Genomic DNA, 26,314 nt, shown 5'->3' on the forward strand with positions numbered 1-26,314 from the left:
TGTGACATCAGTGGTATGAGGAAGACAATTTTTTTTTCTTCTTAGTCTGTATTTATTTAAAATAGGGTGTTGTTGAGGCATGGAATAGCGGGTTGTTGTGTTTTTTGTTGAAATAATGCCACTCTGAATGTATGCTTCTGGTGTTGAATATTTGAAGGGTTGTGTTGTAGTTGAATTTCTTGAACGTTGAAGCATGTGCAGGATAAGTATTTCCCTCTTTCTTTTCTTTTAGAATCTGGTAACGGATTTCTTGTGGGTGAGCTACGACGGACAAGACAGCGCCGATGTGTACCTGAGCTACTATGCAGGAAGAACCTGTGGCCTTTGTGGATCTTTTGATGGGGAGAAGAAGAATGATTTGCTGCTTCCTTCCGGGGATTTGGTAAGAGATACCTTTCATGTATCACTCTTTAGTCCGTCATGAATATCCTTTTGTTCTTGTGATGAATGGATGCGGCTTGCGGGGAAAGCGCCTTCCAGTCATTCCTGTTTCTCACGGAGAACATGATGAAGTATTTTGTACTGTGAAAGTTTTTCGGATGGTTTACATTGATTTGTTTTTTCAACAGGCAAGATCTGCCACTGAGTTTGGAAACAGTTGGGTGGTTAATCCTGACCAGTGCGAAGATGTGGATCCAGGTCCAACCGATCCTTGCGAGGAGGGAGAGAACGGACTGACAGCATCTAGTGATCTCTGCTATTACTTGAAGGATCCTACAGGTAAGTTTGAATGTCATGGGAACAACCTTTCAAACGTTGTTGTCCACTTCAACGTGTCTGGCGTTTGTGTTGGTGTCACGTTTGGTCGGGAAATGCTCTGTGGAAATTGTCATGATGAATGGAAAGTTCATATAAAAGCATGCTTCCTCTAACAACATCTGACCTAATCTTGCTTCCTGTTCAGGACCATTTGAATCTTGTATTGAGATTTTGAGCCCTGACGACTACTACGACTCCTGCGTCTATGACGTTTGCTTAACCGGTGATGATGCTCTGTGTGCCAGTCTGCCCCAGTATGCCCGTGCCTGCAAGATGGAGGGAGGGAATCCTGGCAGATGGAGACTGGGTGTGGATGAATGCCGTAAGTCAATCCGTAGACAATATTTTGGGGGGTGTATCTCTTGATTGGTGATATGCTTGTTGGTAGAGATTAGAGATCGTGTTTGTGCGGTTTTGGTACAGACCGTCACCCTGTGCCTGTTTTCAAATGCTATCTTTGTTGTCTCGTTTGCAGAGCTGAACTGTCCTTCGAACACTGTGTACGATCCATGCTTCAGTGGCTGTCCAGCAACATGTTCCTCTGCTTCCAGCTCATTGTCCTGCAATGCCACCTGCCAGGAGACATGCCGGTGTGAGGATGGACTGGTGCTCGATGGCGGGAAGTGCGTTGATCCATCGCAGTGTGGTTGCACTCTGGACAACGGTGTTTATATTCCGGTAAGCTTGACATCCAGTGCTGCAGTAGCTAACATGCAGTTTCCTTTTTCCATTTCAGTAGTATTAACTCTTTGGCCGCTTTGTTCGACTGGAGTCACATACAGGGGGCTGCCAACTTGGACTCAAGTCGCATTTCATTCACAAAACACACAGAGCGTATTGAGTCTATTGTTCATGCACACCTACACAGTAATGATGTGTGCATCGCATGGCACTGTGTTCACACAATGCTTTTCTTTACAATAAAGCAATCAAAAGTTATTGTGTGCTGAATTAGCATAGTCCATGCAAATCCCCTCTTAAGATTGCACCTTGAAATTAATGTGGCACAGGAGTGATTCTGTCCGTGGCGGGCAAAGAGTTGAGACACCGTTTAGTGTAAGTTCTGGCTGTTCCATCGAGCAGCACTGAAGTGTGTGCTGCTGTATATCCTTTCCTTTCTTCTGAGTTGACCCTTGATTTTTGTTGCACTCATTTGACAGTCTGGGGGAGCATGGACCGACTCGGACTGCACACAACACTGCACCTGTGAAGCTGGGCGTTCCCAGTGTGATGCTTTTGAGTGCGGAGAGAACGAGGAATGTGATATCAAGAACGGAGTTCCAAGCTGTTACTGCAAAGACGGCTACACCTCCCTTGGAGATGCCTGCTTTAGAGGTGAGAATTCCATTTTGAGACATCGATAGCCTTTTCCTTTTATCCCCTTGAGATGATGAATGGAAATACTTTTTAGCGTTGGAGCGTTTTCATGGTTGGAAGCCGATGGGGATCCTGACTTATTTTTTGCGATTCTTTATCCATAGCTCCTGGGTATTGTCAGATCTGGGGTGATCCTCATTATGTTACCTTCGATAAGAAGAAGTACAACTTCCAGGGTGCCTGCGACTACACTTTGGTCAGAGATTGCGGAAACTCCAGTGACTACCACCTGTGGTCCAACAATGAACGACGGCGCCCATCCGACCGTGTTTCTTTCCTGAGGGAAGTGATACTTGATCTGAGGGGTTCCCGATACTCTTTGATGAAGGGCTTCCACGTCAGAGTAAATGGCGTAGATGTGTCTGACTACCTTCCCTACATTGATGACCAGGCCTTGATCTACCGGGATGTGACATCAGTGGTATGAGGAAGACAATTTTTTTTTCTTCTTAGTCTGTATTTATTTAAAATAGGGTGTTGTTGAGGCATGGAATAGCGGGTTGTTGTGTTTTTTGTTGAAATAATGCCACTCTGAATGTATGCTTCTGGTGTTGAATATTTGAAGGGGTTGTGTTGATTTGAAGGGGTTGTGTTGTAGTTGAATTTCTTGAACGTTGAAGCATGTGCAGGATAAGTATTTCCCTCTTTCTTTTCTTTTAGAATCTGGTAACGGATTTCTTGTGGGTGAGCTACGACGGACAAGACAGCGCCGATGTGTACCTGAGCTACTATGCAGGAAGAACCTGTGGCCTTTGTGGATCTTTTGATGGGGAGAAGAAGAATGATTTGCTGCTTCCTTCCGGGATTTGGTAAGAGATACCTTTCATGTATCACTCTTTAGTCCGTCATGAATATCCTTTTGTTCTTGTGATGAATGGATGCGTCTTGCGGGGAAAGCGCCTTCCAGTCATTCCTGTTTCTCACGGAGAACATGATGAAGTATTTTGTACTGTGAAAGTTTTTCGGATGGTTTACATTGATTTGTTTTTTCAACAGGCAAGATCTGCCACTGAGTTTGGAAACAGTTGGGTGGTTAATCCTGACCAGTGCGAAGATGTGGATCCAGGTCCAACCGATCCTTGCGAGGAGGGAGAGAACGGACTGACAGCATCTAGTGATCTCTGCTATTACTTGAAGGATCCTACAGGTAAGTTTGAATGTCATGGGAACAACCTTTCAAACGTTGTTGTCCACTTCAACGTGTCTGGCGTTTGTGTTGGTGTCACGTTTGGTCGGGAAATGCTCTGTGGAAATTGTCATGATGAATGGAAAGTTCATATAAAAGCATGCTTCCTCTAACAACATGTGACCTAATCTTGCTTCCTGTTCAGGACCATTTGAATCTTGTATTGAGATTTTGAGCCCTGACGACTACTACGACTCCTGCGTCTATGACGTTTGCTTAACCGGTGATGATGCTCTGTGTGCCAGTCTCGCCCAGTATGCCCGTGCCTGCAAGATGGAGGGAGGGAATCCTGGCAGATGGAGACTGGGTGTGGATGAATGCCGTAAGTCAATCCGTAGACAATATTTTGGGGGTGTATCTCTTGATTGGTGATATGCTTGTTGGTAGAGATTAGAGATCGTGTTTGTGCGGTTTTGGTACAGACCGTCACCCTGTGCCTGTTTTCAAATGCTATCTTTGTTGTCTCGTTTGCAGAGCTGAACTGTCCTTCGAACACTGTGTACGATCCATGCTTCAGTGGCTGTCCAGCAACATGTTCCTCTGCTTCCAGCTCATTGTCCTGCAATGCCACCTGCCAGGAGACATGCCGGTGTGAGGATGGACTGGTGCTCGATGGCGGGAAGTGCGTTGATCCATCGCAGTGTGGTTGCACTCTGGACAACGGTGTTTATATTCCGGTAAGCTTGACATCCAGTGCTGCAGTAGCTAACATGCAGTTGTCTTTTTCCATTTCAGTAGTATTATTAACTCTTTGGCCGCTTTGTTCGACTGGAGTCACATACAGGGGGCTGCCAACTTGGACTCAAGTCGCATTTCATTCACAAAACACACAGAGCGTATTGAGTCTATTGTTCATGCACACCTACACAGTAATGATGTGTGCATCGCATGGCACTGTGTTCACACAATGCTTTTCTTTACAATAAAGCAATCAAAAGTTATTGTGTGCTGAATTAGCATAGTCCATGCAAATCCCCTCTTAAGATTGCACCTTGAAATTAATGTGGCACAGGAGTGATTCTGTCCGTGGCGGGCAAAGAGTTGAGACACCGTTTAGTGTAAGTTCTGGCTGTTCCATCGAGCAGCACACACTTCAGTGGCTGCTGTATATCCTTTCCTTTCTTCTGAGTTGACCCTTGATTTTTGTTGCACTCATTTGACAGTCTGGGGGAGCATGGACCGACTCGGACTGCACACAACACTGCACCTGTGAAGCTGGGCGTTCCCAGTGTGATGCTTTTGAGTGCGGAGAGAACGAGGAATGTGATATCAAGAACGGAGTTCCAAGCTGTTACTGCAAAGACGGCTACACCTCCCTTGGAGATGCCTGCTTTAGAGGTGAGAATTCCATTTTGAGACATCGATAGCCTTTTCCTTTTATCCCCTTGAGATGATGAATGGAAATACTTTTTAGCGTTGGAGCGTTTTCATGGTTGGAAGCCGATGGGGATCCTGACTTATTTTTTGCGATTCTTCTTTATCCATAGCTCCTGGGTATTGTCAGATCTGGGGTGATCCTCATTATGTTACCTTCGATAAGAAGAAGTACAACTTCCAGGGTGCCTGCGACTACACTTTGGTCAGAGATTGCGGAAACTCCAGTGACTACCACCTGTGGTCCAACAATGAACGACGGCGCCCATCCGACCGTGTTTCTTTCCTGAGGGAAGTGATACTTGATCTGAGGGGTTCCCGATACTCTTTGATGAAGGGCTTCCACGTCAGAGTAAATGGCGTAGATGTGTCTGACTACCTTCCCTACATTGATGACCAGGCCTTGATCTACCGGATGTGACATCAGTGGTATGAGGAAGACAATTTTTTTTTCTTCTTAGTCTGTATTTATTTAAATGAGGGTGTTGTTGAGGCATGGAATAGCGGGTTGTTGTGTTTTTTGTTGAAATAATGCCACTCTGAATGTATGCTTCTGGGTGTTGAATATTTGAAGGGGTTGTGTTGTAGTTGAATTTCTTGAACGTTGAAGCATGTGCAGGATAAGTATTTCCCTCTTTCTTTTCTTTTAGAATCTGGTAACGGATTTCTTGTGGGTGAGCTACGACGGACAAGACAGCGCCGATGTGTACCTGAGCTACTATGCAGGAAGAACCTGTGGCCTTTGTGGATCTTTTGATGGGAGAAGAAGAATGATTTGCTGCTTCCTTCCGGGATTTGGTAAGAGATACCTTTCATGTATCACTCTTTAGTCCGTCATGAATATCCTTTTGTTCTTGTGATGAATGGATGCGTCTTGCGGGGAAAGCGCCTTCCAGTCATTCCTGTTTCTCACGGAGAACATGATGAAGTATTTTGTACTGTGAAAGTTTTTCGGATGTTTACATTGATTTGTTTTTTCAACAGGCAAGATCTGCCACTGAGTTTGGAAACAGTTGGGTGGTTAATCCTGACCAGTGCGAAGATGTGGATCCAGGTCCAACCGATCCTTGCGAGGAGGGAGAGAACGGACTGACAGCATCTAGTGATCTCTGCTATTACTTGAAGGATCCTACAGGTAAGTTTGAATGTCATGGGAACAACCTTTCAAACGTTGTTGTCCACTTCAACGTGTCTGGCGTTTGTGTTGGTGTCACGTTTGGTCGGGGAAATGCTCTGTGGAAATTGTCATGATGAATGGAAAGTTCATATAAAAGCATGCTTCCTCTAACAACATGTGACCTAATCTTGCTTCCTGTTCAGGACCATTTGAATCTTGTATTGAGATTTTGAGCCCTGACGACTACTACGACTCCTGCGTCTATGACGTTTGCTTAACCGGTGATGATGCTCTGTGTGCCAGTCTGGCCCAGTATGCCCGTGCCTGCAAGATGGAGGGAGGGAATCCTGGCAGATGGAGACTGGGTGTGGATGAATGCCGTAAGTCAATCCGTAGACAATATTTTGGGGGGTGTATCTCTTGATTGGTGATATGCTTGTTGGTAGAGATTAGAGATCGTGTTTGTGCGGTTTTGGTACAGACCGTCACCCTGTGCCTGTTTTCAAATGCTATCTTTGTTGTCTCGTTTGCAGAGCTGAACTGTCCTTCGAACACTGTGTACGATCCATGCTTCAGTGGCTGTCCAGCAACATGTTCCTCTGCTTCCAGCTCATTGTCCTGCAATGCCACCTGCCAGGAGACATGCCGGTGTGAGGATGGACTGGTGCTCGATGGCGGGAAGTGCGTTGATCCATCGCAGTGTGGTTGCACTCTGGACAACGGTGTTTATATTCCGGTAAGCTTGACATCCAGTGCTGCAGTAGCTAACATGCAGTTGACTTTTTCCATTTCAGTAGTATTAACTCTTTGGCCGCTTTGTTCGACTGGAGTCACATACAGGGGGCTGCCAACTTGGACTCAAGTCGCATTTCATTCACAAAACACACAGAGCGTATTGAGTCTATTGTTCATGCACACCTACACAGTAATGATGTGTGCATCGCATGCACTGTGTTCACACAATGCTTTTCTTTACAATAAAGCAATCAAAAGTTATTGTGTGCTGAATTAGCATAGTCCATGCAAATCCCCTCTTAAGATTGCACCTTGAAATTAATGTGGCACAGGAGTGATTCTGTCCGTGGCGGGCAAAGAGTTGAGACACCGTTTAGTGTAAGTTCTGGCTGTTCCATCGAGCAGCCACTGAAGTGTGTGCTGCTGTATATCCTTTCCTTTCTTCTGAGTTGACCCTTGATTTTTGTTGCACTCATTTGACAGTCTGGGGGAGCATGGACCGACTCGGACTGCACACAACACTGCACCTGTGAAGCTGGGCGTTCCCAGTGTGATGCTTTTGAGTGCGGAGAGAACGAGGAATGTGATATCAAGAACGGAGTTCCAAGCTGTTACTGCAAAGACGGCTACACCTCCCTTGGAGATGCCTGCTTTAGAGGTGAGAATTCCATTTTGAGACATCGATAGCCTTTTCCTTTTATCCCCTTGAGATGATGAATGGAAATACTTTTTAGCGTTGGAGCGTTTTCATGGTTGGAAGCCGATGGGGATCCTGACTTATTTTTTGCGATTCTTCTTTATCCATAGCTCCTGGGTATTGTCAGATCTGGGGTGATCCTCATTATGTTACCTTCGATAAGAAGAAGTACAACTTCCAGGGTGCCTGCGACTACACTTTGGTCAGAGATTGCGGAAACTCCAGTGACTACCACCTGTGGTCCAACAATGAACGACGGCGCCCATCCGACCGTGTTTCTTTCCTGAGGGAAGTGATACTTGATCTGAGGGGTTCCCGATACTCTTTGATGAAGGGCTTCCACGTCAGAGTAAATGGCGTAGATGTGTCTGACTACCTTCCCTACATTGATGACCAGGCCTTGATCTACCGGATGTGACATCAGTGGTATGAGGAAGACAATTTTTTTTTCTTCTTAGTCTGTATTTATTTAAATGAGGGTGTTGTTGAGGCATGGAATAGCGGGTTGTTGTGTTTTTTTGTTGAAATAATGCCACTCTGAATGTATGCTTCTGGGTGTTGAATATTTGAAGGGGTTGTGTTGTAGTTGAATTTCTTGAACGTTGAAGCATGTGCAGGATAAGTATTTCCCTCTTTCTTTTCTTTTAGAATCTGGTAACGGATTTCTTGTGGGTGAGCTACGACGGACAAGACAGCGCCGATGTGTACCTGAGCTACTATGCAGGAAGAACCTGTGGCCTTTGTGGATCTTTTGATGGGGAGAAGAAGAATGATTTGCTGCTTCCTTCCGGGGATTTGGTAAGAGATACCTTTCATGTATCACTCTTTAGTCCGTCATGAATATCCTTTTGTTCTTGTGATGAATGGATGCGTCTTGCGGGGAAAGCGCCTTCCAGTCATTCCTGTTTCTCACGGAGAACATGATGAAGTATTTTGTACTGTGAAAGTTTTTCGGATGGTTTACATTGATTTGTTTTTTCAACAGGCAAGATCTGCCACTGAGTTTGGAAACAGTTGGGTGGTTAATCCTGACCAGTGCGAAGATGTGGATCCAGGTCCAACCGATCCTTGCGAGGAGGGAGAGAACGGACTGACAGCATCTAGTGATCTCTGCTATTACTTGAAGGATCCTACAGGTAAGTTTGAATGTCATGGGAACAACCTTTCAAACGTTGTCCACTTCAACGTGTCTGGCGTTTGTGTTGGTGTCACGTTTGGTCGGGGAAATGCTCTGTGGAAATTGTCATGATGAATGGAAAGTTCATATAAAAGCATGCTTCCTCTAACAACATCTGACCTAATCTTGCTTCCTGTTCAGGACCATTTGAATCTTGTATTGAGATTTTGAGCCCTGACGACTACTACGACTCCTGCGTCTATGACGTTTGCTTAACCGGTGATGATGCTCTGTGTGCCAGTCTCGCCCAGTATGCCCGTGCCTGCAAGATGGAGGGAGGGAATCCTGGCAGATGGAGACTGGGTGTGGATGAATGCCGTAAGTCAATCCGTAGACAATATTTTGGGGGGTGTATCTCTTGATTGGTGATATGCTTGTTGGTAGAGATTAGAGATCGTGTTTGTGCGGTTTTGGTACAGACCGTCACCCTGTGCCTGTTTTCAAATGCTATCTTTGTTGTCTCGTTTGCAGAGCTGAACTGTCCTTCGAACACTGTGTACGATCCATGCTTCAGTGGCTGTCCAGCAACATGTTCCTCTGCTTCCAGCTCATTGTCCTGCAATGCCACCTGCCAGGAGACATGCCGGTGTGAGGATGGACTGGTGCTCGATGGCGGGAAGTGCGTTGATCCATCGCAGTGTGGTTGCACTCTGGACAACGGTGTTTATATTCCGGTAAGCTTGACATCCAGTGCTGCAGTAGCTAACATGCAGTTTCCTTTTTCCATTTCAGTAGTATTAACTCTTTGGCCGCTTTGTTCGACTGGAGTCACATACAGGGGGCTGCCAACTTGGACTCAAGTCGCATTTCATTCACAAAACACACAGAGCGTATTGAGTCTATTGTTCATGCACACCTACACAGTAATGATGTGTGCATCGCATGGTACTGTGTTCACACAATGCTTTTCTTTACAATAAAGCAATCAAAAGTTATTGTGTGCTGAATTAGCATAGTCCATGCAAATCCCCTCTTAAGATTGCACCTTGAAATTAATGTGGCACAGGAGTGATTCTGTCCGTGGCGGGCAAAGAGTTGAGACACCGTTTAGTGTAAGTTCTGGCTGTTCCATCGAGCAGTCGAGCAGCCACTGAAGTGTGTGCTGCTGTATATCCTTTCCTTTCTTCTGAGTTGACCCTTGATTTTTGTTGCACTCATTTGACAGTCTGGGGGAGCATGGACCGACTCGGACTGCACACAACACTGCACCTGTGAAGCTGGGCGTTCCCAGTGTGATGCTTTTGAGTGCGGAGAGAACGAGGAATGTGATATCAAGAACGGAGTTCCAAGCTGTTACTGCAAAGACGGCTACACCTCCCTTGGAGATGCCTGCTTTAGAGGTGAGAATTCCATTTTGAGACATCGATAGCCTTTTCCTTTTATCCCCTTGAGATGATGAATGGAAATACTTTTTAGCGTTGGAGCGTTTTCATGGTTGGAAGCCGATGGGGATCCTGACTTATTTTTTGCGATTCTTCTTTATCCATAGCTCCTGGGTATTGTCAGATCTGGGGTGATCCTCATTATGTTACCTTCGATAAGAAGAAGTACAACTTCCAGGGTGCCTGCGACTACACTTTGGTCAGAGATTGCGGAAACTCCAGTGACTACCACCTGTGGTCCAACAATGAACGACGGCGCCCATCCGACCGTGTTTCTTTCCTGAGGGAAGTGATACTTGATCTGAGGGGTTCCCGATACTCTTTGATGAAGGGCTTCCACGTCAGAGTAAATGGCGTAGATGTGTCTGACTACCTTCCCTACATTGATGACCAGGCCTTGATCTACCGGGATGTGACATCAGTGGTATGAGGAAGACAATTTTTTTTTCTTCTTAGTCTGTATTTATTTAAAATAGGGTGTTGTTGAGGCATGGAATAGCGGGTTGTTGTGTTTTTTGTTGAAATAATGCCACTCTGAATGTATGCTTCTGGGTGTTGAATATTTGAAGGGGTTGTGTTGTAGTTGAATTTCTTGAACGTTGAAGCATGTGCAGGATAAGTATTTCCCTCTTTCTTTTCTTTTAGAATCTGGTAACGGATTTCTTGTGGGTGAGCTACGACGGACAAGACAGCGCCGATGTGTACCTGAGCTACTATGCAGGAAGAACCTGTGGCCTTTGTGGATCTTTTGATGGGGAGAAGAAGAATGATTTGCTGCTTCCTTCCGGGGATTTGGTAAGAGATACCTTTCATGTATCACTCTTTAGTCCGTCATGAATATCCTTTTGTTCTTGTGATGAATGGATGCGTCTTGCGGGGAAAGCGCCTTCCAGTCATTCCTGTTTCTCACGGAGAACATGATGAAGTATTTTGTACTGTGAAAGTTTTTCGGATGGTTTACATTGATTTGTTTTTTCAACAGGCAAGATCTGCCACTGAGTTTGGAAACAGTTGGGTGGTTAATCCTGACCAGTGCGAAGATGTGGATCCAGGTCCAACCGATCCTTGCGAGGAGGGAGAGAACGGACTGACAGCATCTAGTGATCTCTGCTATTACTTGAAGGATCCTACAGGTAAGTTTGAATGTCATGGGAACAACCTTTCAAACGTTGTTGTCCACTTCAACGTGTCTGGCGTTTGTGTTGGTGTCACGTTTGGTCGGGGAAATGCTCTGTGGAAATTGTCATGATGAATGGAAAGTTCATATAAAAGCATGCTTCCTCTAACAACATCTCTGACCTAATCTTGCTTCCTGTTCAGGACCATTTGAATCTTGTATTGAGATTTTGAGCCCTGACGACTACTACGACTCCTGCGTCTATGACGTTTGCTTAACCGGTGATGATGCTCTGTGTGCCAGTCTCGCCCAGTATGCCCGTGCCTGCAAGATGGAGGGAGGGAATCCTGGCAGATGGAGACTGGGTGTGGATGAATGCCGTAAGTCAATCCGTAGACAATATTTTGGGGGGGTGTATCTCTTGATTGGTGATATGCTTGTTGGTAGAGATTAGAGATCGTGTTTGTGCGGTTTTGGTACAGACCGTCACCCTGTGCCTGTTTTCAAATGCTATCTTTGTTGTCTCGTTTGCAGAGCTGAACTGTCCTTCGAACACTGTGTACGATCCATGCTTCAGTGGCTGTCCAGCAACATGTTCCTCTGCTTCCAGCTCATTGTCCTGCAATGCCACCTGCCAGGAGACATGCCGGTGTGAGGATGGACTGGTGCTCGATGGCGGGAAGTGCGTTGATCCATCGCAGTGTGGTTGCACTCTGGACAACGGTGTTTATATTCCGGTAAGCTTGACATCCAGTGCTGCAGTAGCTAACATGCAGTTGACTTTTTCCATTTCAGTAGTATTAACTCTTTGGCCGCTTTGTTCGACTGGAGTCACATACAGGGGGCTGCCAACTTGGACTCAAGTCGCATTTCATTCACAAAACACACAGAGCGTATTGAGTCTATTGTTCATGCACACCTACACAGTAATGATGTGTGCATCGCATGGTACTGTGTTCACACAATGCTTTTCTTTACAATAAAGCAATCAAAAGTTATTGTGTGCTGAATTAGCATAGTCCATGCAAATCCCCTCTTAAGATTGCACCTTGAAATTAATGTGGCACAGGAGTGATTCTGTCCGTGGCGGGCAAAGAGTTGAGACACCGTTTAGTGTAAGTTCTGGCTGTTCCATCGAGCAGTCGAGCAGCCACTGAAGTGTGTGCTGCTGTATATCCTTTCCTTTCTTCTGAGTTGACCCTTGATTTTTGTTGCACTCATTTGACAGTCTGGGGGAGCATGGACCGACTCGGACTGCACACAACACTGCACCTGTGAAGCTGGGCGTTCCCAGTGTGATGCTTTTGAGTGCGGAGAGAACGAGGAATGTGATATCAAGAACGGAGTTCCAAGCTGTTACTGCAAAGACGGCTACACCTCCCTTGGAGATGCCTGCTTTAGAGGTGAGAATTCCATTTTGAGACATCGATAGCCTTTTCCTTTTATCCCCTTGAGATGATGAATGGAAATACTTTTTAGCGTTGGAGCGTTTTCATGGTTGGAAGCCGATGGGGATCCTGACTTATTTTTTGCGATTCTTCTTTATCCATAGCTCCTGGGTATTGTCAGATCTGGGGTGATCCTCATTATGTTACCTTCGATAAGAAGAAGTACAACTTCCAGGGTGCCTGCGACTACACTTTGGTCAGAGATTGCGGAAACTCCAGTGACTACCACCTGTGGTCCAACAATGAACGACGGCGCCCATCCGACCGTGTTTCTTTCCTGAGGGAAGTGATACTTGATCTGAGGGGTTCCCGATACTCTTTGATGAAGGGCTTCCACGTCAGAGTAAATGGCGTAGATGTGTCTGACTACCTTCCCTACATTGATGACCAGGCCTTGATCTACCGGGATGTGACATCAGTGGTATGAGGAAGACAATTTTTTTTTCTTCTTAGTCTGTATTTATTTAAAATAGGGTGTTGTTGAGGCATGGAATAGCGGGTTGTTGTGTTTTTTGTTGAAATAATGCCACTCTGAATGTATGCTTCTGGGTGTTGAATATTTGAAGGGGTTGTGTTGTAGTTGAATTTCTTGAACGTTGAAGCATGTGCAGGATAAGTATTTCCCTCTTTCTTTTCTTTTAGAATCTGGTAACGGATTTCTTGTGGGTGAGCTACGACGGACAAGACAGCGCCGATGTGTACCTGAGCTACTATGCAGGAAGAACCTGTGGCCTTTGTGGATCTTTTGATGGGGAGAAGAAGAATGATTTGCTGCTTCCTTCCGGGGATTTGGTAAGAGATACCTTTCATGTATCACTCTTTAGTCCGTCATGAATATCCTTTTGTTCTTGTGATGAATGGATGCGTCTTGCGGGGAAAGCGCCTTCCAGTCATTCCTGTTTCTCACGGAGAACATGATGAAGTATTTTGTACTGTGAAAGTTTTTCGGATGGTTTACATTGATTTGTTTTTTCAACAGGCAAGATCTGCCACTGAGTTTGGAAACAGTTGGGTGGTTAATCCTGACCAGTGCGAAGATGTGGATCCAGGTCCAACCGATCCTTGCGAGGAGGGAGAGAACGGACTGACTGCATCTAGTGATCTCTGCTATTACTTGAAGGATCCTACAGGTAAGTTTGAATGTCATGGGAACAACCTTTCAAACGTTTGTCCACTTCAACGTGTCTGGCGTTTGTGTTGGTGTCACGTTTGGTCGGGAAATGCTCTGTGGAAATTGTCATGATGAATGGAAAGTTCATATAAAAGCATGCTTCCTCTAACAACATGTGACCTAATCTTGCTTCCTGTTCAGGACCATTTGAATCTTGTATTGAGATTTTGAGCCCTGACGACTACTACGACTCCTGCGTCTATGACGTTTGCTTAACCGGTGATGATGCTCTGTGTGCCAGTCTGGCCCAGTATGCCCGTGCCTGCAAGATGGAGGGAGGGAATCCTGGCAGATGGAGACTGGGTGTGGATGAATGCCGTAAGTCAATCCGTAGACAATATTTTGGGGGGTGTATCTCTTGATTGGTGATATGCTTGTTGGTAGAGATTAGAGATCGTGTTTGTGCGGTTTTGGTACAGACCGTCACCCTGTGCCTGTTTTCAAATGCTATCTTTGTTGTCTCGTTTGCAGAGCTGAACTGTCCTTCGAACACTGTGTACGATCCATGCTTCAGTGGCTGTCCAGCAACATGTTCCTCTGCTTCCAGCTCATTGTCCTGCAATGCCACCTGCCAGGAGACATGCCGGTGTGAGGATGGACTGGTGCTCGATGGCGGGAAGTGCGTTGATCCATCGCAGTGTGGTTGCACTCTGGACAACGGTGTTTATATTCCGGTAAGCTTGACATCCAGTGCTGCAGTAGCTAACATGCAGTTGTCTTTTTCCATTTCAGTAGTATTAACTCTTTGGCCGCTTTGTTCGACTGGAGTCACATACAGGGGGCTGCCAACTTGGACTCAAGTCGCATTTCATTCACAAAACACACAGAGCGTATTGAGTCTATTGTTCATGCACACCTACACAGTAATGATGTGTGCATCGCATGGTACTGTGTTCACACAATGCTTTTCTTTACAATAAAGCAATCAAAAGTTATTGTGTGCTGAATTAGCATAGTCCATGCAAATCCCCTCTTAAGATTGCACCTTGAAATTAATGTGGCACAGGAGTGATTCTGTCCGTGGCGGGCAAAGAGTTGAGACACCGTTTAGTGTAAGTTCTGGCTGTTCCATCGAGCAGCCACTGAAGTGTGTGCTGTGTATATCCTTTCCTTTCTTCTGAGTTGACCCTTGATTTTTGTTGCACTCATTTGACAGTCTGGGGAGTGGACCGACTCGGACTGCACACAACACTGCACCTGTGAAGCTGGGCGTTCCCAGTGTGATGCTTTTGAGTGCGGAGAGAACGAGGAATGTGATATCAAGAACGGAGTTCCAAGCTGTTACTGCAAAGACGGCTACACCTCCCTTGGAGATGCCTGCTTTAGAGGTGAGAATTCCATTTTGAGACATCGATAGCCTTTTCCTTTTATCCCCTTGAGATGATGAATGGAAATACTTTTTAGCGTTGGAGCGTTTTCATGGTTGGAAGCCGATGGGGATCCTGACTTATTTTTTGCGATTCTTTATCCATAGCTCCTGGGTATTGTCAGATCTGGGGTGATCCTCATTATGTTACCTTCGATAAGAAGAAGTACAACTTCCAGGGTGCCTGCGACTACACTTTGGTCAGAGATTGCGGAAACTCCAGTGACTACCACCTGTGGTCCAACAATGAACGACGGCGCCCATCCGACCGTGTTTCTTTCCTGAGGGAAGTGATACTTGATCTGAGGGGTTCCCGATACTCTTTGATGAAGGGCTTCCACGTCAGAGTAAATGGCGTAGATGTGTCTGACTACCTTCCCTACATTGATGACCAGGCCTTGATCTACCGGGATGTGACATCAGTGGTATGAGGAAGACAATTTTTTTTTCTTCTTAGTCTGTATTTATTTAAATGAGGGTGTTGTTGAGGCATGGAATAGCGGGTTGTTGTTTTTTGTTGAAATAATGCCACTCTGAATGTATGCTTCTGGGTGTTGAATATTTGAAGGGGTTGTGTTGTAGTTGAATTTCTTGAACGTTGAAGCATGTGCAGGATAAGTATTTCCCTCTTTCTTTTCTTTTAGAATCTGGTAACGGATTTCTTGTGGGTGAGCTACGACGGACAAGACAGCGCCGATGTGTACCTGAGCTACTATGCAGGAAGAACCTGTGGCCTTTGTGGATCTTTTGATGGGGAGAAGAAGAATGATTTGCTGCTTCCTTCCGGGGATTTGGTAAGAGATACCTTTCATGTATCACTCTTTAGTCCGTCATGAATATCCTTTTGTTCTTGTGATGAATGGATGCGTCTTGCGGGGAAAGCGCCTTCCAGTCATTCCTGTTTCTCACGGAGAACATGATGAAGTATTTTGTACTGTGAAAGTTTTTCGGATGGTTTACATTGATTTGTTTTTTCAACAGGCAAGATCTGCCACTGAGTTTGGAAACAGTTGGGTGGTTAATCCTGACCAGTGCGAAGATGTGGATCCAGGTCCAACCGATCCTTGCGAGGAGGGAGAGAACGGACTGACAGCATCTAGTGATCTCTGCTATTACTTGAAGGATCCTACAGGTAAGTTTGAATGTCATGGGAACAACCTTTCAAACGTTGTTGTCCACTTCAACGTGTCTGGCGTTTGTGTTGGTGTCACGTTTGGTCGGGGAAATGCTCTGTGGAAATTGTCATGATGAATGGAAAGTTCATATAAAAGCATGCTTCCTCTAACAACATGTGACCTAATCTTGCTTCCTGTTCAGGACCATTTGAATCTTGTATTGAGATTTTGAGCCCTGACGACTACTACGACTCCTGCGTCTATGACGTTTGCTTAACCGGTGATGATGCTCTGTGTGCCAGTCTGGCCCAGTATGCCCGTGCCTGCAAGATGGAGGAGGGAATCCTGGCAGATGGAGACTGGGTGTGGATGAATGCCGTAAGTCAATCCGTAGACAATATTTTGGGGGTGTATCTCTTGATTGGTGATATGCTTGTTGGTAGAGATTAGAGATCGTGTTTGTGCGGTTTTGGTACAGACCGTCACCCTGTGCCTGTTTTCAAATGCTATCTTTGTTGTCTCGTTTGCAGAGCTGAACTGTCCTTCGAACACTGTGTACGATCCATGCTTCAGTGGCTGTCCAGCAACATGTTCCTCTGCTTCCAGCTCATTGTCCTGCAATGCCACCTGCCAGGAGACATGCCGGTGTGAGGATGGACTGGTGCTCGATGGCGGGAAGTGCGTTGATCCATCGCAGTGTGGTTGCACTCTGGACAACGGTGTTTATATTCCGGTAAGCTTGACATCCAGTGCTGCAGTAGCTAACATGCAGTTCTTTTTTTCCATTTCAGTAGTATTAACTCTTTGGCCGCTTTGTTCGACTGGAGTCACATACAGGGGGCTGCCAACTTGGACTCAAGTCGCATTTCATTCACAAAACACACAGAGCGTATTGAGTCTATTGTTCATGCACACCTACACAGTAATGATGTGTGCATCGCATGGTACTGTGTTCACACAATGCTTTTCTTTACAATAAAGCAATCAAAAGTTATTGTGTGCTGAATTAGCATAGTCCATGCAAATCCCCTCTTAAGATTGCACCTTGAAATTAATGTGGCACAGGAGTGATTCTGTCCGTGGCGGGCAAAGAGTTGAGACACCGTTTAGTGTAAGTTCTGGCTGTTCCATCGAGCAGTCGAGCAGCCACTGAAGTGTGTGCTGCTGTACCTTTCCTTTCTTCTGAGTTGACCCTTGATTTTTGTTGCACTCATTTGACAGTCTGGGGGAGCATGGACCGACTCGGACTGCACACAACACTGCACCTGTGAAGCTGGGCGTTCCCAGTGTGATGCTTTTGAGTGCGGAGAGAACGAGGAATGTGATATCAAGAACGGAGTTCCAAGCTGTTACTGCAAAGACGGCTACACCTCCCTTGGAGATGCCTGCTTTAGAGGTGAGAATTCCATTTTGAGACATCGATAGCCTTTTCCTTTTATCCCCTTGAGATGATGAATGGAAATACTTTTTAGCGTTGGAGCGTTTTCATGGTTGGAAGCCGATGGGGATCCTGACTTATTTTTTGCGATTCTTCTTTATCCATAGCTCCTGGGTATTGTCAGATCTGGGGTGATCCTCATTATGTTACCTTCGATAAGAAGAAGTACAACTTCCAGGGTGCCTGCGACTACACTTTGGTCAGAGATTGCGGAAACTCCAGTGACTACCACCTGTGGTCCAACAATGAACGACGGCGCCCATCCGACCGTGTTTCTTTCCTGAGGGAAGTGATACTTGATCTGAGGGGTTCCCGATCTCTCTTTGATGAAGGGCTTCCACGTCAGAGTAAATGGCGTAGATGTGTCTGACTACCTTCCCTACATTGATGACCAGGCCTTGATCTACCGGGATGTGACATCAGTGGTATGAGGAAGACATTTTTTTTTCTTCTTAGTCTGTATTTATTTAAATAGGGTGTTGTTGAGGCATGGAATAGCGGGTTGTTGTGTTTTTTGTTGAAATAATGCCACTCTGAATGTATGCTTCTGGGTGTTGAATATTTGAAGGGGTTGTGTTGTAGTTGAATTTCTTGAACGTTGAAGCATGTGCAGGATAAGTATTTCCCTCTTTCTTTTCTTTTAGAATCTGGTAACGGATTTCTTGTGGGTGAGCTACGACGGACAAGACAGCGCCGATGTGTACCTGAGCTACTATGCAGGAAGAACCTGTGGCCTTTGTGGATCTTTTGATGGGGAGAAGAAGAATGATTTGCTGCTTCCTTCCGGGATTTGGTAAGAGATACCTTTCATGTATCACTCTTTAGTCCGTCATGAATATCCTTTTGTTCTTGTGATGAATGGATGCGTCTTGCGGGAAAGCGCCTTCCAGTCATTCCTGTTTCTCACGGAGAACATGATGAAGTATTTTGTACTGTGAAAGTTTTTCGGATGGTTTACATTGATTTGTTTTTCAACAGGCAAGATCTGCCACTGAGTTTGGAAACAGTTGGGTGGTTAATCCTGACCAGTGCGAAGATGTGGATCCAGGTCCAACCGATCCTTGCGAGGAGGGAGAGAACGGACTGACAGCATCTAGTGATCTCTGCTATTACTTGAAGGATCCTACAGGTAAGTTTGAATGTCATGGGAACAACCTTTCAAACGTTGTTGTCCACTTCAACGTGTCTAGCGTTGTGTTGGTGTCACGTTTGGTCGGGGAAATGCTCTGTGGAAATTGTCATGATGAATGGAAAGTTCATATAAAAGCATGCTTCCTCTAACAACATCTGACCTAATCTTGCTTCCTGTTCAGGACCATTTGAATCTTGTATTGAGATTTTGAGCCCTGACGACTACTACGACTCCTGCGTCTATGACGTTTGCTTAACCGGTGATGATGCTCTGTGTGCCAGACTGGCCCAGTATGCCCGTGCCTGCAAGATGGAGGGAGGGAATCCTGGCAGATGGAGACTGGGTGTGGATGAATGCCGTAAGTCAATCCGTAGACAATATTTTGGGGGGTGTATCTCTTGATTGGTGATATGCTTGTTGGTAGAGATTAGAGATCGTGTTTGTGCGGTTTTGGTACAGACCGTCACCCTGTGCCTGTTTTCAAATGCTATCTTTGTTGTCTCGTTTGCAGAGCTGAACTGTCCTTCGAACACTGTGTACGATCCATGCTTCAGTGGCTGTCCAGCAACATGTTCCTCTGCTTCCAGCTCATTGTCCTGCAATGCCACCTGCCAGGAGACATGCCGGTGTGAGGATGGACTGGTGCTCGATGGCGGGAAGTGCGTTGATCCATCGCAGTGTGGTTGCACTCTGGACAACGGTGTTTATATTCCGGTAAGCTTGACATCCAGTGCTGCAGTAGCTAACATGCAGTTGTCTTTTTCCATTTCAGTAGTATTAACTCTTTGGCCGCTTTGTTCGACTGGAGTCACATACAGGGGGCTGCCAACTTGGACTCAAGTCGCATTTCATTCACAAAACACACAGAGCGTATTGAGTCTATTGTTCATGCACACCTACACAGTAATGATGTGTGCATCGCATGGTACTGTGTTCACACAATGCTTTTCTTTACAATAAAGCAATCAAAAGTTATTGTGTGCTGAATTAGCATAGTCCATGCAAATCCCCTCTTAAGATTGCACCTTGAAATTAATGTGGCACAGGAGTGATTCTGTCCGTGGCGGGCAAAGAGTTGAGACACCGTTTAGTGTAAGTTCTGGCTGTTCCATAGAGCAGCACTGAAGGTGTGCTGCTGTATATCCTTTCCTTTCTTCTGAGTTGACCCTTGATTTTGTTGCACTCATTTGACAGTCTGGGGGAGCCTGACGTGGACCGACTCGGACTGCACACAACACTGCACCTGTGAAGCTGGGCGTTCCCAGTGTGATGCTTTTGAGTGCGGAGAGAACGAGGAATGTGATATCAAGAACGGAGTTCCAAGCTGTTACTGCAAAGACGGCTACACCTCCCTTGAGATGCCTGCTTTAGAGGTGAGAATTCCATTTTGAGACATCGATAGCCTTTTCCTTTTATCCCCTTGAGATGATGAAGGAAATACTTTTTAGCGTTGGAGCGTTTTCATGGTTGGAAGCCGATGGGGATCCTGACTTATTTTTTGCGATTCTTTTTATCCATAGCTCCTGGGTATTGTCAGATCTGGGGTGATCCTCATTATGTTACCTTCGATAAGAAGAAGTACAACTTCCAGGGTGCCTGCGACTACACTTTGGTCAGAGATTGCGGAAACTCCAGTGACTACCACCTGTGGTCCAACAATGAACGACGGCGCCCATCCGACCGTGTTTCTTTCCTGAGGGAAGTGATACTTGATCTGAGGGGTTCCCGATACTCTTTGATGAAGGGCTTCCACGTCAGAGTAAATGGCGTAGATGTGTCTGACTACCTTCCCTACATTGATGACCAGGCCTTGATCTACCGGGATGTGACATCAGTGGTATGAGGAAGACAATTTTTTTTTCTTCTTAGTCTGTATTTATTTAAAATGAGGGTGTTGTTGAGGCATGGAATAGCGGGTTGTTGTGTTTTTTTTTGAAATAATGCCACTCTGAATGTATGCTTCTGGGTGTTGAATATTTGAAGGGTTGTGTTGTAGTTGAATTTCTTGAACGTTGAAGCATGTGCAGGATAAGTATTTCCCTCTTTCTTTTCTTTTAGAATCTGGTAACGGATTTCTTGTGGGTGAGCTACGACGGACAAGACAGCGCCGATGTGTACCTGAGCTACTATGCAGGAAGAACCTGTGGCCTTTGTGGATCTTTTGATGGGGAGAAGAAGAATGATTTGCTGCTTCCTTCCGGGGATTTGGTAAGAGATACCTTTCATGTATCACTCTTTAGTCCGTCATGAATATCCTTTTGTTCTTGTGATGAATGGATGCGTCTTGCGGGGAAAGCGCCTTCCAGTCATTCCTGTTTCTCACGGAGAACATGATGAAGTATTTTGTACTGTGAAAGTTTTTCGGATGGTTTACATTGATTTGTTTTTTCAACAGGCAAGATCTGCCACTGAGTTTGGAAACAGTTGGGTGGTTAATCCTGACCAGTGCGAAGATGTGGATCCAGGTCCAACCGATCCTTGCGAGGAGGGAGAGAACGGACTGACAGCATCTAGTGATCTCTGCTATTACTTGAAGGATCCTACAGGTAAGTTTGAATGTCATGGGAACAACCTTTCAAACGTTGTTGTCCACTTCAACGTGTCTGGCGTTTGTGTTGGTGTCACGTTTGGTCGGGGAAATGCTCTGTGGAAATTGTCATGATGAATGGAAAGTTCATATAAAAGCATGCTTCCTCTAACAACATCTGACCTAATCTTGCTTCCTGTTCAGGACCATTTGAATCTTGTATTGAGATTTTGAGCCCTGACGACTACTACGACTCCTGCGTCTATGACGTTTGCTTAACCGGTGATGATGCTCTGTGTGCCAGTCTCGCCCAGTATGCCCGTGCCTGCAAGATGGAGGGAGGGAATCCTGGCAGATGGAGACTGGGTGTGGATGAATGCCGTAAGTCAATCCGTAGACAATATTTTGGGGGGTGTATCTCTTGATTGGTGATATGCTTGTTGGTAGAGATTAGAGATCGTGTTTGTGCGGTTTTGGTACAGACCGTCACCCTGTGCCTGTTTTCAAATGCTATCTTTGTTGTCTCGTTTGCAGAGCTGAACTGTCCTTCGAACACTGTGTACGATCCATGCTTCAGTGGCTGTCCAGCAACATGTTCCTCTGCTTCCAGCTCATTGTCCTGCAATGCCACCTGCCAGGAGACATGCCGGTGTGAGGATGGACTGGTGCTCGATGGCGGGAAGTGCGTTGATCCATCGCAGTGTGGTTGCACTCTGGACAACGGTGTTTATATTCCGGTAAGCTTGACATCCAGTGCTGCAGTAGCTAACATGCAGTTGACTTTTTCCATTTCAGTAGTATTAACTCTTTGGCCGCTTTGTTCGACTGGAGTCACATACAGGGGGCTGCCAACTTGGACTCAAGTCGCATTTCATTCACAAAACACACAGAGCGTATTGAGTCTATTGTTCATGCACACCTACACAGTAATGATGTGTGCATCGCATGGTACTGTGTTCACACAATGCTTTTCTTTACAATAAAGCAATCAAAAGTTATTGTGTGCTGAATTAGCATAGTCCATGCAAATCCCCTCTTAAGATTGCACCTTGAAATTAATGTGGCACAGGAGTGATTCTGTCCGTGGCGGGCAAAGAGTTGAGACACCGTTTAGTGTAAGTTCTGGCTGTTCCATCGAGCAGCCACTGAAGTGTGTGCTGCTGTATATCCTTTCCTTTCTCTGAGTTGACCCTTGATTTTTGTTGCACTCATTTGACAGTCTGGGGGAGCATGGACCGACTCGGACTGCACACAACACTGCACCTGTGAAGCTGGGCGTTCCCAGTGTGATGCTTTTGAGTGCGGAGAGAACGAGGAATGTGATATCAAGAACGGAGTTCCAAGCTGTTACTGCAAAGACGGCTACACCTCCCTTGGAGATGCCTGCTTTAGAGGTGAGAATTCCATTTTGAGACATCGATAGCCTTTTCCTTTTATCCCCTTGAGATGATGAATGGAAATACTTTTTAGCGTTGGAGCGTTTTCATGGTTGGAAGCCGATGGGGATCCTGACTTATTTTTTGCGATTCTTCTTTATCCATAGCTCCTGGGTATTGTCAGATCTGGGGTGATCCTCATTATGTTACCTTCGATAAGAAGAAGTACAACTTCCAGGGTGCCTGCGACTACACTTTGGTCAGAGATTGCGGAAACTCCAGTGACTACCACCTGTGGTCCAACAATGAACGACGGCGCCCATCCGACCGTGTTTCTTTCCTGAGGGAATGATACTTGATCTGAGGGGTTCCCGATACTCTTTGATGAAGGGCTTCCACGTCAGAGTAAATGGCGTAGATGTGTCTGACTACCTTCCCTACATTGATGACCAGGCCTTGATCTACCGGGATGTGACATCAGTGGTATGAGGAAGACAATTTTTTTTTTCTTCTTAGTCTGTATTTATTTAAATGAGGGTGTTGTTGAGGCATGGAATAGCGGGTTGTTGTGTTTTTTGTTGAAATAATGCCACTCTGAATGTATGCTTCTGGGTGTTGAATATTTGAAGGGGTTGTGTTGTAGTTGAATTTCTTGAACGTTGAAGCATGTGCAGGATAAGTATTTCCCTCTTTCTTTTCTTTTAGAATCTGGTAACGGATTTCTTGTGGGTGAGCTACGACGGACAAGACAGCGCCGATGTGTACCTGAGCTACTATGCAGGAAGAACCTGTGGCCTTTGTGGATCTTTTGATGGGGAGAAGAAGAATGATTTGCTGCTTCCTTCCGGGGATTTGGTAAGAGATACCTTTCATGTATCACTCTTTAGTCCGTCATGAATATCCTTTTGTTCTTGTGATGAATGGATGCGTCTTGCGGGGAAAGCGCCTTCCAGTCATTCCTGTTTCTCACGGACGAAACATGATGAAGTATTTTGTACTGTGAAAGTTTTTCGGATGGTTTACATTGATTTGTTTTTTCAACAGGCAAGATCTGCCACTGAGTTTGGAAACAGTTGGGTGGTTAATCCTGACCAGTGCGAAGATGTGGATCCAGGTCCAACCGATCCTTGCGAGGAGGGAGAGAACGGACTGACAGCATCTAGTGATCTCTGCTATTACTTGAAGGATCCTACAGGTAAGTTTGAATGTCATGGGAACAACCTTTCAAACGTTGTTGTCCACTTCAACGTGTCTGGCGTTTGTGTTGGTGTCACGTTTGGTCGGGGAAATGCTCTGTGGAAATTGTCATGATGAATGGAAAGTTCATATAAAAGCATGCTTCCTCTAACAACATCTGACCTAATCTTGCTTCCTGTTCAGGACCATTTGAATCTTGTATTGAGATTTTGAGCCCTGACGACTACTACGACTCCTGCGTCTATGACGTTTGCTTAACCGGTGATGATGCTCTGTGTGCCAGTCTCGCCCAGTATGCCCGTGCCTGCAAGATGGAGGGAGGGAATCCTGGCAGATGGAGACTGGGTGTGGATGAATGCCGTAAGTCAATCCGTAGACAATATTTTGGGGGGTGTATCTCTTGATTGGTGATATGCTTGTTGGTAGAGATTAGAGATCGTGTTTGTGCGGTTTGGTACAGACCGTCACCCTGTGCCTGTTTTCAAATGCTATCTTTGTTGTCTCGTTTGCAGAGCTGAACTGTCCTTCGAACACTGTGTACGATCCATGCTTCAGTGGCTGTCCAGCAACATGTTCCTCTGCTTCCAGCTCATTGTCCTGCAATGCCACCTGCCAGGAGACATGCCGGTGTGAGGATGGACTGGTGCTCGATGGCGGGAAGTGCGTTGATCCATCGCAGTGTGGTTGCACTCTGGACAACGGTGTTTATATTCCGTAAGCTTGACATCCAGTGCTGCAGTAGCTAACATGCAGTTGACTTTTTCCATTTCAGTAGTATTAACTCTTTGGCCGCTTTGTTCGACTGGAGTCACATACAGGGGGCTGCCAACTTGGACTCAAGTCGCATTTCATTCACAAAACACACAGAGCGTATTGAGTCTATTGTTCATGCACACCTACACAGTAATGATGTGTGCATCGCATGGTACTGTGTTCACACAATGCTTTTCTTTACAATAAAGCAATCAAAAGTTATTGTGTGCTGAATTAGCATAGTCCATGCAAATCCCCTCTTAAGATTGCACCTTGAAATTAATGTGGCACAGGAGTGATTCTGTCCGTGGCGGGCAAAGAGTTGAGACACCGTTTAGTGTAAGTTCTGGCTGTTCCATCGAGCAGTCGAGCAGCCACTGAAGTGTGTGCTCCTGTTCCTTCCTTCTTCTGAGTTGACCCTTGATTTTTGTTGCACTCATTTGACAGTCTGGGGAGCATGGACCGACTCGGACTGCACACAACACTGCACCTGTGAAGCTGGGCGTTCCCAGTGTGATGCTTTGAGTGCGGAGAGAACGAGGAATGTGATATCAAGAACGGAGTTCCAAGCTGTTACTGCAAAGACGGCTACACCTCCCTTGGAGATGCCTGCTTTAGAGGTGAGAATTCCATTTTGAGACATCGATAGCCTTTTCCTTTTATCCCCTTGAGATGATGAATGGAAATACTTTTTAGCGTTGGAGCGTTTTCATGGTTGGAAGCCGATGGGGATCCTGACTTATTTTTTGCGATTCTTCTTTATCCATAGCTCCTGGGTATTGTCAGATCTGGGTGATCCTCATTATGTTACCTTCGATAAGAAGAAGTACAACTTCCAGGGTGTCTGCGACTACACTTTGGTCAGAGATTGCGGAAACTCCAGTGACTACCACCTGTGGTCCAACAATGAACGACGGCGCCCATCCGACCGTGTTTCTTTCCTGAGGGAAGTGATACTTGATCTGAGGGGTTCCCGATACTCTTTGATGAAGGGCTTCCACGTCAGAGTAATGGCGTAGATGTGTCTGACTACCTTCCCTACATTGATGACCAGGCCTTGATCTACGGGATGTGACATCAGTGGTATGAGGAAGACAATTTTTTTTTCTTCTTAGTCTGTATTTATTTAAAATGAGGGTGTTGTTGAGGCATGGAATAGCGGTTGTTGTGTTTTTTGTTGAAATAATGCCACTCTGAATGTATGCTTCTGGGTGTTGAATATTTGAAGGGGTTGTGTTGTAGTTGAATTTCTTGAACGTTGAAGCATGTGCAGGATAAGTATTTCCCTCTTTCTTTTCTTTTAGAATCTGGTAACGGATTTCTTGTGGGTGAGCTACGACGGACAAGACAGCGCCGATGTGTACCTGAGCTACTATGCAGAAGAACCTTGGCCTTGTGGATCTTTTGATGGGAGAAGAAGAATGATTTGCTGCTTCCTTCCGGGATTTGGTAAGAGATACCTTTCATGTATCACTCTTTAGTCCGTCATGAATATCCTTTTGTTCTTGTGATGGGAATGGATGCGTCTTGCGGGGAAAGCGCCTTCCAGTCATTCCTGTTTCTCACAGGAGAACATGATGAAGTATTTTGTACTGTGAAAGTTTTTCGGATGGTTTACATTGATTTGTTTTTTCAACAGGCAAGATCTGCCACTGAGTTTGGAAACAGTTGGGTGGTTAATATCCTGACCATGCGAAGATGTGGATCCAGGTCCAACCGATCCCTTGCGAGGAGGGAGAGAACGGACTGACAGCATCTAGTGATCTCTGCTATTACTTGAAGGATCCTACAGTAAGTTTGAATGTCATGGGAACAACCTTTCAAACGTTGTTGTCCACTTCAACGTGTCTGGCGTTTGTGTTGGTGTCAC

The 26,314-nt window shown here is 45.6% G+C and overlaps 2 protein-coding genes and 1 pseudogene across 2 annotated transcripts; all 3 read left to right on the plus strand.

The window, feature by feature from the left end:
* On the plus strand, positions 1–3,559 carry LOC121408456 (zonadhesin-like). The gene is made up of 10 exons (XM_041599931.1): positions 1–13; positions 233–382; positions 570–720; positions 905–1,081; positions 1,235–1,437; positions 1,920–2,094; positions 2,241–2,557; positions 2,797–2,945; positions 3,133–3,283; positions 3,468–3,559. The coding sequence occupies exons 4-9, from the start codon at positions 1,033–1,035 to the stop codon at positions 3,239–3,241; spliced, it is 1,002 nt and encodes a 333-aa protein (XP_041455865.1). The 5' UTR covers positions 1–13; positions 233–382; positions 570–720; positions 905–1,032; the 3' UTR covers positions 3,242–3,283; positions 3,468–3,559.
* On the plus strand, positions 3,558–14,059 carry LOC121408457 (zonadhesin-like). Its single transcript, XM_041599932.1, is given in 28 exon segments — positions 3,558–3,644; positions 3,797–3,999; positions 4,486–4,660; positions 4,810–5,113; positions 5,322–5,461; positions 5,464–5,488; positions 5,674–5,831; positions 6,017–6,193; positions 6,347–6,549; positions 7,032–7,206; positions 7,356–7,659; positions 7,869–8,043; positions 8,231–8,381; positions 8,564–8,740; positions 8,894–9,096; positions 9,588–9,762; positions 9,912–10,228; positions 10,450–10,599; positions 10,787–10,937; positions 11,125–11,301; positions 11,456–11,658; positions 12,150–12,324; positions 12,474–12,790; positions 13,012–13,161; positions 13,349–13,499; positions 13,682–13,755; positions 13,757–13,858; positions 14,012–14,059. Coding segments are annotated over 28 exon segments (4,767 nt in total). The 5' UTR covers positions 3,558–3,595; the 3' UTR covers positions 14,018–14,059.
* LOC121406882 lies at positions 14,046–26,194 on the plus strand (annotated as a pseudogene).
* The last annotated feature ends 120 nt before the right edge of the window (positions 26,195–26,314 follow it).

The sequence above is a fragment of the Lytechinus variegatus genome, chromosome 2, assembly GCF_018143015.1.
Source record: "Lytechinus variegatus isolate NC3 chromosome 2, Lvar_3.0, whole genome shotgun sequence".
NCBI classification, from domain to species: Eukaryota; Metazoa; Echinodermata; class Echinoidea; order Temnopleuroida; family Toxopneustidae; genus Lytechinus; species Lytechinus variegatus.

Coding starts and splice junctions, on each gene's coding strand:
- LOC121408456 (XM_041599931.1), top strand. CDS start 1,033: ATGGAGGGAGGGAATCCTGGCAGATGGAGACTGGGTGTGGATGAATGC. Junction 2,095..2,240: donor TGGAGATGCCTGCTTTAGAG/GTGAGAATTCCA, acceptor CTTTATCCATAG/CTCCTGGGTATTGTCAGATC. Junction 2,558..2,796: donor ACCGGGATGTGACATCAGTG/GTATGAGGAAGA, acceptor CTTTTCTTTTAG/AATCTGGTAACGGATTTCTT.